Source organism: Siphateles boraxobius, unplaced genomic scaffold (genome assembly GCF_051911475.1).
Source record: "Siphateles boraxobius isolate OS27281-9 unplaced genomic scaffold, OSU_SipBor_1 35, whole genome shotgun sequence".
NCBI lineage: Eukaryota > Metazoa > Chordata > Actinopteri > Cypriniformes > Leuciscidae > Siphateles > Siphateles boraxobius.
In genome coordinates, this window is record NW_027508975.1 from 9,572,121 (window position 1) to 9,584,278 (window position 12,158).

At 39.0% G+C, this 12,158-nt stretch overlaps 1 protein-coding gene across 4 annotated transcripts in view; it reads left to right on the forward strand.

Moving 5' to 3' along the window:
• The window catches only part of ripor2 (RHO family interacting cell polarization regulator 2), a 50,484-nt gene that overhangs the window by 29,518 nt on the left and 8,808 nt on the right, over window positions 1-12,158 (forward strand). For 2 of the 4 annotated variants that reach the window (XM_077196339.1, XM_077196340.1), the window contains exons 7-13: window positions 6,045-6,194; window positions 6,986-7,049; window positions 7,145-7,188; window positions 7,531-7,656; window positions 9,494-9,642; window positions 9,907-10,036; window positions 11,783-11,929. In XM_077196339.1, coding sequence (XP_077052454.1) covers window positions 6,045-6,194; window positions 6,986-7,049; window positions 7,145-7,188; window positions 7,531-7,656; window positions 9,494-9,642; window positions 9,907-10,036; window positions 11,783-11,929 — 810 coding nt within the window. The remainder of the gene's footprint in view (window positions 1-6,044; window positions 6,195-6,985; window positions 7,050-7,144; window positions 7,189-7,530; window positions 7,657-9,493; window positions 9,643-9,906; window positions 10,037-11,782; window positions 11,930-12,158) is intronic. The other 2 variants (XM_077196341.1, XM_077196342.1) reach the window with 1 other exon arrangement.

Here is a 12,158-nt window from a genome sequence, read left to right on the forward strand (position 1 = left end):
TTAGTATGTTAGTTAACAAAATAAGTGCATTTCTTTTGAGCATGACAAAAGATTGTTAAAACATAATTTTGAACTTTTAGTTTGACATTATCACAAAGTGCACTTTTTAAAAGTGTATTTAAGGGCGTAAAGAAACAGTCAGACGTATACTTTTACACTCAAGTATACTTAAGTGGCCTTTTATTTCATTATGTATGCTCACAAGTGTAAGGAAAATATATTATAACTTTTTTTTAATTCTTTTTATTTAATGGTTACATCACGTTATTTTCGAGATATAAAATTTTACCTTTTATTGACAATTGTATAATAATAATTGAAAAAAAAAAGAAGAAAAAACGTATGAAACCAACCTAAATACAAAGAGTAAATTCCTACGTACTTGGCAAATGTTTTAAACTATTTTTTTTTAAAGATTCCTTTTCTTTACTGTGGTATTTGTCACTGACCTATCTATATCATGAAATTCACAATTTAAGTGTGGTGTAAGTGTCCAAGTAGGTTTTGAGGCCACTGTATCTTGGGCACTGTTCAGACATGTGCTCAGATGAAGTGGTCATACTGCGGCAGTCACGGCAGAGCTGTCTGTTTGTGTTGCTACGGGTGCTGCCTGTGAGAACAAATGCTGTGGGCACAGCAAATGAGATAGAAAGCGGTCATTAAGTGGACATGAATATTTAAATGAGAAAATATAAATCTGGCAGAGTATCAGCTGATTGTATTGGCTCAGTGCTGCTTTTCTGCTTTGTCCTTATTAAACAAACACAAAGCCAAACAACCAACAGCTAACCGTATCAGCACACTATCCTGTTAGTCACGAGTCACTCTTGTTTAGACCCATTCCACAGATGCCTTTGGTAAATTTGGAAAGCTGTTGAGGATTGGTCAGATTACATTGGTGTTAGTGTCATGTGGATCACATAACACATGAGCTCTCAAATCTCATTTGTGTTCGGATATTCACACGGCATCTTTAAATATCATTAAAATATCATTCTTCAAATGTCTTCAAATATCATTATGACCTTAATAATTGGTTCTTGCTTGTATGTTGTCACATTTGTTGTTCAAGAGGTCAAGATTTGATAAGGAGAGTTTTTAGTAAATGTTTTTAGTGAATAATGACTTAAAGGGTTGGTTCACCCAAAAATGAAAATTCTGTGCTCCTTTACTTACACACACGTCATTCCAAAACCAGATTAAGGGTTTTAAACATTGAAGGGCGGTTTCCCAGACAGAGATTAAACCTAGTCCTAGACTAAAATGGCCCTTTAAACCAGATTAACAGAAATCTGCTTTCTCTGTCATGGCTTTAAATAGTCCCAGATTTAGTTTAGCCCAGAGTTTAATAAACTGATTTCCTGGAGGAAGATTAGAATTACCCCAGGACTAAATTGAGGCTTAAATTTAACCTACCAGGAAGCAGGTTTAACATTGGTTTAACATATACAATATATATATATAGTTGTGGTCAGAATTAATGGCACCCCTGGTAAAAAAGTCGGTAAAAAAATATTTGCTTTGTTTATCCTTTTAATCTTTCATTAAATCAATTTGCAAAATTCTAACCTTTCATTGAAGTAAAAGAATTGAAAGTGGGGGAGAAATCACATTATGAAATAAATGTTTTTCTCCATAACACGTTGGCCATAATTATTGACACCCTTTTATTAAATACTTTTTGCAACCTCCTTTTGACAAGATAACATCTCTCTCTCTCTCTCTCTCTCTCTCTCTCTCTCTCTCTCTCTCTCTCTCTCTCTCTCTCTCTCTCTCTCTCTCTCTCTCTCTCTCTCTCTCTCTCTCTCTCTCTCTCTCTCTCTCTCTCTCTCTCTCACATTCCATAGCTGATGTGTGCAATTTATTTAGCATGCTTAAAAATAATTTTCTCTTGTTTAAGTAACCTTTTTTTGATTGCAGTCTTTTTCTGATGCCATTGTTTTCCGATTATTTTGGATATCGGGTACAATATATGGAAAATTTTCTCAAGGAAAACAAATCTCTTAACCAATGCTGTAAAGTATGGAATTTGAAATCCGAGACTTTGTTTCAAATCAATAGTAACCAAGGACAAAGATTTATATATATATATATATATATATATATATATATATATATATATATATATATATATATATATATATATATATATAATTCACACACACAATATACACATATATAATACACTATTACATACCTCGGGTTGCTAGCTATACACTTTGATCTTCCATTTACCATGTTTAGTGTGCTTTATGTATGTGCGTGAATAAAAGTATGTGATTTAAAGGCTAAATTAAATCTGTTCCGGATTTAAATGGATTACTTTTAAGATGTCTTTATTAACTTTTGAAGCATGAAAGTTTTGGTGGAATGGACTTTCAATGGAGGGACAAAAATCTCAGGCTTCATTAAAAATATCTTCAATTGTCTTTCTAGGGGAGGAAAAAAATTCTTATGTTTTTGGAATGACATGAGGGTGGAGAAAATGGGTAAACATTTTTGGGTAAACTATTCCATAAAATTTTGGGTTTTTCAGAGAAAGATTTTGTATGACTTCAGTAAAGCTTAAATCTAGTGCACCATCAGGGCACTAAAAAAATGCTAAGATTGGGGTTTTAATCCTGCCACAATCTGTAAAATTAGTTGTATGGACTATTTTTATGGTACTTTTTATGGTGCTTTGTTTTTGTTTGAGCTTTAAAGTCCCTGTTTTCATTGTGTCGACAATTTCTTCAAATTTCTTAGACACTGGGTTGATAGCTCGAGTTAAAGAACTTGTTTTCCATTTTCAAAACGCAGCTCATAAAAATTCACTCATCAGACCCCACCCGTCAGACAGAATGGTCCGGGCTGGGGGCGGTTATGGTGATTAATTTCCCATGTTGTTTAGCTGCTATGGCAGATGAGAGGAGTCAGACAAGGGTATTTTATGGAGCCAAATAAACAGGCAGCTGTGTACCACAGCAGGGCTGTGACGTGTGTGTGTGTGTGTGTGTGTGTGTGTGTGTGTGTGTGTGTGTGTGTGTGTGTGTGTGTGTGTGTGTGTGTGTGTGTGTGTGTGTGTGTGTGTGTGTGTGTGTGTGTGTGTGTGTGTGTGTGTGTGTGTGTGTGTGTGTGTGGGTGGGTGGTACAGGGGGATTATAGCACGTGGTACAGTTCTCCAGACTTGGGTGGGGTCTTTCCTCCTAGTGTAATTAAACCCACTGGACCACCGTCCAGACACTCTATCCCCACTTGCACACAGCTAACTATTTGTCTAATGTAAGTCGTTTATCACGAACAACCCCCACACATCATACCACACACATACACATCCATCATACACCGTTAATATACCCCATCCGCATACACAAATCGGGTTAGATTGTCCCTTTTCTCACCCTCTCATCCTAATGAGAGACATCAAAAAGCCCTGCATCAATATTTCATGTCCCTTCCCTGCATGTGTTTGAATATTTCCTTTTGATTTAGTTTTTTTGACATGTTTTGTTTTTTCCTATAAGAGGATAATCTGTACGTTATGGAGGGAATCTTCATACAACTTAACCAATTATTTTTTTTCTCCAACATTTAATTGTTTTTTTTTTAACCTTGGGCGGGGTCTCTCTCAAATATTGTTCACAAGTCTGTCTAAATCTGTGTTAGAGAGCACTTCTCCTTTGCTGAGATAATCCATCCACCTCACATGTGTGGGGGTCCGAAAACCAGTCAGTATCTGGTGTGACCACCATTTGCCTCCCGCAGTGCAACACATCTCCTTCGCATAGAGTTGATCAGGTTGTTGATTGTGGCCTGTGGAATGTTGATCCTCTCCTCTTCAATGGCTGTGCAAGATTGCTGGATATTGGCAGGACCTGGAACACACTGTCGTATACGCCGATGCAGAGCATCCCAAACATGCTCAATGGGTGACATGTCTGGTGAGTATGCTGGCGATGAAAGAACTGCGATGTTTTCAGCTTCCAGGAATTGTGTACAGATCCTTGCAACATGGGGCGGTGCATTATCATGCTGCAACATGAGGTGATGGTCGTGGATGAATGGCACAGCAATGGGCCTCAGGATCTCGTCACGGTATCTCTCTACATTCAAAATGCCATCAATAAAACCCATACGGTAACCCCACCACCAGCATGGCCCACTCGATCTACCACGTTGACATCAGCAAACCGCTCACCCACACGACGCCATACACTCTGTCTGCCATCTGCCCTGTACAGTGAAAACCGGGATTCATCCGTGAAGAGAACACTTCTCCAAAGTGCCAGACGCCATCGAATGTGAGCATTTGCCCACTCAAGTCGGTTACGCCGACGAACTGCAGTCAGGTCGAGACCCCGATGAGGACGACGAGCATGCAGATGAGCTTCCCTGAGACTGTTTCTGACAGTGTGTGCAGAAATTCTTTGGTTATGCAAACTGATTGTTGCAGCAGATGTCCGGGTAGCTGGTCTCAGACGATCTTGGAGGTGAATGCTGGATGTGGAGGTCCTGGACTTGTGTGGTTACACGTGGTCTGCAGTTGTGAGGCCGGTTGCATGTACTGCCAAATTCTCTGAAACGACTTTGGAGACGGCTTATAGTAGAGAAATGAACATTCAATTCACAAGCAATAGCTCTGGTGGACATTCCTGCAGACAGCATGCTAATTGCACGCTTCCTCAAAACTTGCAAGATCTGTGGCATTGTGCTGTGTGATAAAACTGCACATTTTAGAGTGGCATTTTATTGTGGTCAGCCTATTATTCCACACCTGTGCAATAATCATGCTGTGTAATCAGCATCTTGATTTGTCACACCTGTGAGGTGGATGGATTATCTCGGCAAAGGAGAAGTGCTCACTGACACAGATTTAGACAGATTTGTGAAAAATATTTGAGAGAAATAGGCCTTTTGTGTAGATAGAAAAAGTACATAGAGTTCAGCTCATGAAAAATGGGGGTAAAAACATAATAAAACATAATTTTGTTCAGTGTGTGTGTATATATATATATATATATATATATAGATATCCATACCATATATATATATATATATATATATATATATATATATATATATATCCATACCATATATATATAAATGAATACTTTCATTCCACAAGGATATATTATTAAATGTATCAAGTGACATTAAAGCCTTTTATAATGTTACAAAATATATATATTTCAAATAAATACTGTTCTTTTTAACTTTCTATTCATCAAAGAATCCTGAAAAATGTATCAGTTTCCACAACAATATTAGATTACAAATTGAAAACAATTATTTTAAATTTGATTAAATTGGACCCTCTTTAATGTTAATTTATTTATTACTCACAAACAGGCATTACACTAAGGACAATCAGTTCCAGTCAGCATTAACAGCTTAAAATGCATACATAAACAGCACTGACATATGTATAATTTTGAACACTGCTGTATCGCTCGTTCAGCTGAACTGTCCGTCCCTCTTCCTGCCTACTCTCACATCATCCCCTATTCCTGCTGCCCCTTTCGGCTCACTAGTTTCTGTCACTTGCGGTCCATCTCCTCACTCTCATTTGCCCCTCTCGCTCTCTCTCCACCCCCCTCAATCACTCGCTCTTCAACGTTTTTAGGATTAGCATAGCTAATTTGAGCCGGCCAGTGTTCACTGAGTTGTGAATGTGCTAAATGTGCGTTTCCATGATAAAGGCTGTGGCTCCGAGGTGCTCGTCTGTCACAGAAGTATGGCTAACCATTGTCCCGAGGGCCGCTGAGCCGCATCATTTTGTGTTTGCTTTTGAAGTGCCCAAATTCATTTTTCATCGCTCCGTACAGTACGCCGCTCCATTGTGCTAACAGAAGGTTACAGTAGATTGTAATAGCCACGTTTCTATGCTGAATGGGGACCCCCAGGGCTCTGTAATGATGTATGCTAGCGATTTAGACGTCAAAGCTAGAGTTTACGCTATCTTTAGTGAGGGTTGCCATGTGCGAGTGTGTGTAGTCTGCTTCTTTGTATAATATAATTCTGTGCACTAATGATGTGTGTGTGTGTGTGTGTGTGTGTGTTTACAGATCGATGAGCTGTACGAGGGCTTTTGTATTCAGAGAAGGTTGCGTGATGGCGCCAGTAAGATGAAACAGGCCTTCACTGCTTCACCCTCAACTAAAGGCACACGTGAGAGCCTGGCGGAGGTCAACCGTAGATACAAAGAATATACAGAGGTACATAATAAATGTTTGCTTGTTTCTCTAACCATTTGGCCATTTTTAGCATATTGGCACAGTTTATTTTTTAAATCGACTAGTCTGTGGGTTGTCTGAATGACCAGTCGACTAATTAACCCATTTAATTAGGCTGGTTTTCGGTTTATCTGATAGCAATCAGATTTGTTTCTGAGAGGACATTTTCATTAGACAAACAGGCCTCAAAGTTTTCACTTTTAGAAGTTTAACTATTTTTGACAGCTTCTTAGAAAAGCAAAACTTGTGTCGTAAAAAGTCATGATGCAACAGTCAAAAATGATTTGTCTTATTATTATAGTATGAGATTGTGTATATGTAGTGGCGGTGCTTTAAAGGGAATACTAATTATAGACACTACCTTTCTGAGAGACTTTCCAAAAAAAAAAAAGATTTAATAGACATCAGTAGCAGTATTGTTATCTGTGAGACTGTCCTTCATTCATAGTACTTAAAAATATACCATTAAACAAATATTTAAAATAAACCGCATTTCTACATTAATTTGGAGAACAACTTTGCAAATTTTAATGTTAGATGCAATTAATCATAATTAATTACAGACAAATGCGTGATTATCTAGTCACTTTTTTATTTTATTTTTTTATTTATCACTTAAAGTAATAAATATATAATATACAATTTTTTATTTATTTAATAACAATAATACAGTTTATTTTTAGTAAGAATAGTACAAGTAAGAAATATTTATGGCTAATAAAATTTCTCAGTTCAGCTGCAATTTGTATTATTATATGTTCCCTTCTTTTCAGAACATGTGCACTTTTGAGTGCGAGCTGGAGAACCTATTGGGGGAGTTTCATATCAAAATGAAAGGTACAGGACTTCTGCACAAAAAAAAAAGGAAAATCTATAATGTTTTTGTTGGATTTCAATAACAAACTTTTCAACTCCTTTGCCTCCTGTCTCAGGATTGGCTGGTTTTGCCAGGCTTTGTCCGGGCGATCAGTATGAGGTGAGTAGCTTGGAGAAAGTCTTTCAAAACATACTAAGTTTCATGCCGTTTTTCTGTAATAAAGCCAGATGCATCTGTCTTCTATCAAATTACTTAACTCTTATATAAATTGTCTGCTGTTCTGCCAAGTACATCCAGTTCATTAGTAATCACAGCTCTCCTAGCAACGTTTTCTCTTCTGATCCCCACCAAACCCAATTACATTTTTTTAAGGCTGTATAAAACTAAATACTGAAAACTCCCTTTGCTTTATTGCTCTATTAACGATTGAGTGAACTTGTGTTGGTAGCTTTTTCCAATTTCTGCTGTTTCTTGTTGCCTCTCTCTTTCTATTCCTGGCAGATTTTCATGAGATACGGCCGACAGCGGTGGAAACTGAAGGGGAAGATCGAAACAAACTCCAAGCAGAGTTGGGATGGAGAGGAGATGATCTTCATGCCCCTCATTACAGACCTCATTAACATCAAGGTGGGCTGCAGTCTTCCATGAAAGCATCCCAATGTAACGACTCATTTTGATAATTTCCCCTTCCACGCAGTAATCCCAGTAAATTACTGAAACAGCTTTACCAGTAAATACACAAATTTGCTGTTCTCACAAGCAATGCCATTCTGGCTTTACGCATTTTGCAGAGAAAGCTGGGTCTCGAGCGCGACACTCTGAAAAAGCTGCGAGATATGGCACTACATACAAAGATTTCCATCTAGCACATATTTACTTAAAGGGGTCATATAATGGTACATGCACTTTTACAAGTTTATTGTACTGTAATGTGTGTTGGCAGTGCCTGTACACAACCATCATATCATGATAAAAATCCATCCAGTGTTTTTGTTTTAATCTCCTTATATATTTTCCCCTGCCTCAAATTGAGCTGTTCGATTTTGTGACATCACTAAATCGGAGGCCCCTCCCACGATTGTTAATTGACAGCAGCGTTTCAACACAGACCACCCTGAGCGAGCTGTCTTCATAGTCAGCCATTGTTGATACGCTGGAGCAGAATGGCGTCTAAGCGATTGTGGTGTTCTGTTCTTGGCTGTAATAAGGAACACAGCAGTCGTCATTCTGGTGTTCCTAAATTCGAACCGCTGAAGGCGCAGTGGCTGAGTTTTATTTTTGAAGGGAATATTCCCAACGATCTGCATAAATGCTTTTATGTTTGCGCTACTCATTTCTCACCAGACTGCTTTATAAACGAGGGTCAGTGTAAATCTGGTTTTGCTAAGAAGCTGGTCCTGAAAACAAAATCGGTACCAACTATTCGTGTTCCTGCTGCACTTCCAGAAGAAGTGAGTGTAACGTTTTATTAACCTTTAAATATTAATCTATGCAAATCGCTTGCACACTTCATGATGAATGCGGCTAATGTTTAACACTCAGGGTATATTACGGGATGTTTTCTATGTAACGTTACGACGCCCTCAATATAATTCATAATCCCACGTTTATAATGAACAACGCGTTATGGTTAATGTGTTATTAAAAACTGTACGCAGGTGTACATTATGGGATATTACGTTAACCAACCATTCAGAAATGTCCTGTTCGAGCCTTAATTGTCGAACTTCTTCGGGGCCGTCATCTTGTTCCGGGTCCAACTCCGGTTCAAATTGGTATGGTTGCACAGATATTTCCTCAGAGACTTCCACTGACATTCTTGTTCCAAAATATACCCTCAACATTTGACAAGGCAACACTCCGCGTGCGGTTGTGTCAAAACCAAAACGCCCCACAGAACAGAGGGGCGGAGTGAGCAAAGCTCATTATCATTTAAAGGCATATGCATATGCATATTCATATTAACTTGTACAAAAATGGCATTATATGACCCTAGTCCCTAGACCCTAGGCTTAGTCAACAGTGCGGAGTAATTGTGTCGTGTCCATAAGAACTTTGGTTCTTATGTCAGTGCTTTTGGACCTCGTACATGCTCATACCGGTAATAGTCTTCATTCTTGGTTCACACAGCATCATACCTGTAATTTACTGGTAATGTTGCAACTTCTCATACTGGTAAATTGGCAGCAATTATTTACTGATATTTTTGAAAAGGTCCTGTAAAGACTATATGTGTGAAAGGGGCTATTGAAAAACTGGGCTGTAACCACCATAGATATTCAAGAGAACACTTCCCCTCAATATTTGTTTTCAAAGAAAGTCCTAAAATGTACATTCCATCCTCTCAGTCTTGAGTATTTGGTTACATCCTTGATTGCAACAAAATGTATTCCTATAAAGAAAGCTTTGAATTAAACATTGCTGAACTGAAATTTCTCAACGCATGACCTTTTTTTCCTGCTAGGTGACGGAGTTAAAGGGGTTGGCCAGTCACATATTAGTGGGTAGTGTGATCTGTGAAACCAAGGACCTGTTCACCGCTATGCCTCAGGTGGTAGCTGTAGATGTCAACGACCTGGGAACCATTAAACTTAACCTGGAGGTTGCCTGGTTGTAAGTGACATTATCTAATAAAAAAAAGATAAGAAGTGTGGTGTTTTAGTCAATTTAGCCACAGTAGATGAAAGTGTTGATGTACACTGCCCTCTTCAGGACAATCATGGAAGCGCCATAATGATTTCGGTGTAACCTTTGATGGGGCTTATAAGTCATATGTTTCCCCTCCAGTTTCTTTCATTTTAGTGTTGCCTTTCTTGTATTACTATTGTATGATATCAGATTGTTGTACATGAACATATATCTGCCTTGTTTTTACAGTCCATTTGACGTGGAGGATCTGACCCTGTCCTCAGGAAACGTGAGTAAAGCCACCGCCCTTCAGAGACGAGTTTCAGTGTACAGCCAAGGCACACCCGAGACGCCCACTTTCCAGGACACGTCTTTCTTTGTGAGTGCACTTTGGTGTGAAATTAATGTGCATATTTTTACACTTAATTGCATGTTATATACAAGTAAATAAAATGTATTAAAGTTAAAATTTAAATTCAATGCATTTAGCTGAACTTTTTTGACCCACTTAAGTAGGACAAAAGACATAATAACATAATTTAATATGTACTGTAAAGTTTACAAAGTACACTTTTTAAAATTGCACATTCAATACAATTAAGTGCACTTCTTTTTCACAAGGGTGTAAATAGACTCACCTAAAGGATTATTAGGAACACCTGTTTAATTTCTCATTAATGCAATTATCTAATCAACCAAACACATGGCAGTTGCTTCAATGCATTTAGGGGTGTGGTCCTGGTCAAGACAATCTCCTGAACTCCAAACTGAATGTCAGAATGGGAAAGAAAGGTGATTTAAGCAATTTTGACTGTGGCATGGTTGTTGGTGCCAGACGGGCTGGTCTGAGTATTTCACAATCTGCTCAGTTACTGGGATTTTCACGCACAACCATTTCTAGGGTTTACAAAGAATGGTGTGAAAAGGGAAAAACATCCAGTATGCGACAGTCCTGTGGGCGAAAATGCCTTGTTGATGCTAGAGGTAAGAGGAGAATGGGCCGACTGATTCAAGCTGATAGAAGAGCAACTTTGACTGAAATAACCACTCTTCACAACCAAGGTAGCAAAGCATTTGTGAAGCCACAACACGCACAACCTTGAGGCGGATGGGCTACAACAGCAGAAGACCCCACCGGGTACCACTCATCTCCACTACAAATAGGAAAAAGAGGCTACAATTTGCAAGAGCTCACCAAAATTGGACAGTTGAAGACTGGAAAAATGTTGCCTGGTCCTGATGAGTCTCGATTTCTGTTGAGACATTCAGATGGTAGAGTCAGAATTTGGCGTAAACAGAATGAGAACATGGATCCATCATGCCTTGTTACCACTGTGCAGGCTGGTGGTGATGGTGTAATGGTGTTGGGGATGTTTCCTCGGCACACTTTAGGCCCCTTAGTGCCAATTGGGCATTGTTTAAATGCCACAGCCTACCTGAGCATTGTTTCTGACCATGTCCATCCCTTTATGGCCACCATGTACCCATCCTCTGATGGCTACTTCCAGCAGGATAATGCACCACAAAGCTCGAATCATTTCAAATTGGTTTCTTGAACATGACAAGGAGTTCACTGTACTAAAATGTCCCCCACAGTCACCAGATCTCAACCCAATAGAGCATCTTTGGGATGCGGTGGAACGGGAGCTTCGTGCCCTGGATGTGCATCCCACAAATCTCCATCAACTGCAAGATGCTATCCTATCAATATGGGCCAACATTTCTAAACAATGCTTTCAGCACCTTGTTGAATCAGTTGCACGTAGAATTAAGGCAGTTCTGAAGGCGAAAGGGGGTCAAACACAGTATTAGTATGGTGTTCCTAATAATCCTTTAGGTGAGTGTATAATACAGAATACTGAGATTTTGAAAAAAGTTAATTTTAGATCACACTGTCACCTTTCTCGCCTTAACACCTCAGTACTAACCTACATATTAACACTGCTAGCTGTTGTGAGTTCAGTTTTTATTATTTTGTGTGTATTATTAAATATGACCGTACTTGCAGCTTGTGTGTGAATGTTCTTGTGTAGTCTGTGCTGTTGTGTAATGAATTGTATCCTCCCTGTGGCACCGTGTGCATCGTGGCTGTGTGTCTGTGTCTGTGTGTTTCTCGATGGCAAAGAAGTGGCAGCCCCGACGGTGGGAGGGTCAGCGTCTTTCGTTCTTGCACACGCTCAGAGAGACGCTTTTAGAGAAACTCAGACGCAGTCGCTCTTTTGGCGATCTGGCCGCACTGAGACCTCGCTCAAGGTCCAGTCTGGAAGTTTACGTGAGTCAGGTCACTGTGTGCCCTGCCGTTCTGAGTCAAGTCTGTGTGTCACTTTCTTTGCTTGCATTTTCTGCTTTAACATTTGTCACATTTCTCATGCACAGGTTTCTTCATACTCACACTCACATTCACATACTGTATACACTTTTCTAGACTAGTATTACTGTTCAAAGTCCCCATGAAAACGAAACTGTGGCTTTTAGTTCATGTCTGTTAGCTTTGAGGACTG